This window comes from Ananas comosus, linkage group 5, assembly GCF_001540865.1.
Source record: "Ananas comosus cultivar F153 linkage group 5, ASM154086v1, whole genome shotgun sequence".
In the NCBI taxonomy this organism is placed as follows: Eukaryota; Viridiplantae; Streptophyta; class Magnoliopsida; order Poales; family Bromeliaceae; genus Ananas; species Ananas comosus.
In genome coordinates this window covers 4,779,087-4,781,414 of record NC_033625.1, presented here as the reverse complement: position 1 = coordinate 4,781,414, position 2,328 = coordinate 4,779,087, and the positions used below count along the sequence as shown (strand labels likewise).

At 35.1% G+C, this 2,328-nt stretch overlaps 1 protein-coding gene across 1 annotated transcript; it reads left to right on the top strand.

Annotated features, from left to right (window-relative positions):
* LOC109710055 (light-regulated protein) lies at positions 414–1,762 on the top strand. Its single transcript, XM_020232471.1, has 3 exons — positions 414–675; positions 1,247–1,408; positions 1,488–1,762. The coding sequence occupies exons 1-3, from the start codon at positions 509–511 to the stop codon at positions 1,576–1,578; spliced, it is 420 nt and encodes a 139-aa protein (XP_020088060.1). The 5' UTR covers positions 414–508; the 3' UTR covers positions 1,579–1,762.

Here is a 2,328-nt window from a genome sequence, read left to right as displayed (position 1 = left end):
AACTGCTTCTCAATCATCTTTTATAATATTGAACTTTTGATTACATGGTAGTAAAACCAATCCTACGCCTCGTACATTTCAAGAGGTTTTTAAATTCTACTTCCACATTTGTTATTTACTCGCAAAATTTTGCCTCCATATCTCCATAGTGCGCATAACCAGTGTTGTTATGACTATTGCACACCATGTCCTACAACATCAATCTTTTGGGTAGAAGGAAAAGATAAAAAGAAAAAAATAATAAAAAAATAAAAACATGAAAGGAGCAAAAAAATATCTTCCAGAATCGCAGAGACCACAAACTATCAACATGACAAAACCTTATCCAGTTAATCAGGGATATCCTGGTGAGCTGTGAGTGATTGATTCCTTATCCAAACCACTCACAAGCTCTAATAAATAACAAACAGTAGAAACCGATCCTCAAAATTCCAAATCAAACTGAAAAAAGGATACATAAAAGAAAAAAAAAAAAAAAAAGGAAGCAAGAAAAGAGCCTTCAATCAGGATGCAAGCAACTGCAGTGTGTTCGACAGGGTTCATATTGCCATTCAAAGGCACTAATAGCTCATTGCCTAGAACATCATTTATGCAAAGAAAAGCATTTATCCCTCCTCGGGCTACAATGAAAACTCCTCCGGAAACACCCATGGTTGATTACAGCTCCTCGACTTCGTAAGTCGTCATCGTCGTCATCTTCTTCTTGCCTTTTTATCTAATTTTTTTTCTCTTGTGATCGCAAGCGTTGTTCATATATTACATATATTAGGTACATCAAGTAATTTAGAAAGATGTTATGCTTTTAATGAGTTGCAGTAACAGCCTTAATAAAGGATAATATAATTCCGAACATTAAATTGTTATTTAGGATAACGATATATCGATGCGAATGCCAATTCTTGTACGACATCAGCCAATCTAATTAAAAGCAATCATCATTAATCTGAACTTTTGAACAAACTATAATAGAGAGACAACGAAAGATGTGCTGAGTTTTTCAGCGATCAAAACTGATCAACAAAGCCTCCTGAATGATTTTCGTCGATGCAGGGTCTACAATTCTAGAAATCATCCGTAACAGATGAATCTGATGTGTCCAGTTAAATTCATTTTTGTAGTCGACCTTCAAATCGGAGAATTTGACACTATTAAAGTAGGATTATTTTCACTTTATTCTTTTTTATAGTAATTGTAATGGAATTGCTATTAACAACTAAAATAACATTGAAATGTGTATGCACCTCAGTGTTTTCCCTGCAGAAGCCTGCGAAACACTTGGTGGCGAAGCATGTTCTGCAGAGATGTTTCCTGAAGTAAAGCCTGCAACAACAACAGCAAGCATTGACAGCGACAGAGTAGGTTCAGAACAAGTCGACCGAGAATATTTCGAGTACAACGAGCCCAAAACGTATGCATGACCTTCTATTGTATGCTGGTTTAGAATTTGCCTTGTTTTAATAATTAAGTTATGTCACTTTTTTTTGCAGGGTATTCCCTGGTGAGGCTTGTGATGATCTCGGAGGAGAGTTCTGTGAGCCAGAATACCAGAAGGGAGTACACAAGGAGACTAATATCTAAATGAAGAAAGTATCCAAGTAAGGCAGTTTCAATTATAAAGAGAAGAAAATGTAACAAGATAATGCTGTGTATTCAATATAGGTGGGTGTTCATCTATGTCCTATGACCACTGTTAGCTAAAGGTAAATAATGAATTCTCTGTTTGTGATCTTTAAAGTGATGTGCCTTCTCGAGTTTATGTTTATGGCTGTTACGTGCATTGCCTATTTTCTCTTTTACACTATGGGGAGTTTTGTCTACTTTTATTTAACCTAATTTTATAATAATAACTCTGTCATATTTTCCCAGTCAAAGATAAGTAAAGGCTCAAGTCCAAAGCTTTATTTTTGCGGGGTCTGCTGTATTTGAATGAAGATTGTGTGATCATATTTAAACAAAAGAGGACTTGTCATTTGAGCTTGTCATTCTGACCCAGATTACAATATCAAGAAAGGTTTTTGAATAAAACAAAAAAATAGTTGAATTTAAGAACAGTGCATTCTCAGGCTTGAAAACTGGCTTTTTTTAGTTCAATAACTTCAGTAACAAGAGAGAAGATCCTCTTCTAGCAACTATTTGTATGCGAAATATATGTGGAGTTGCTGATCGTCTTACCTTTCGCAGCAAGCAGATCTTGAAACTTCGATACCCAAATTCTTCTTTATATTAAGCCTGGAGAACATAAAAACCAAAATACACCAGGCATCAAGCCTTTGTTTATTTTCTCGGTAAAAGTGCATATAAAAAAAAGAAGAAAAATGTGCAAGAGCA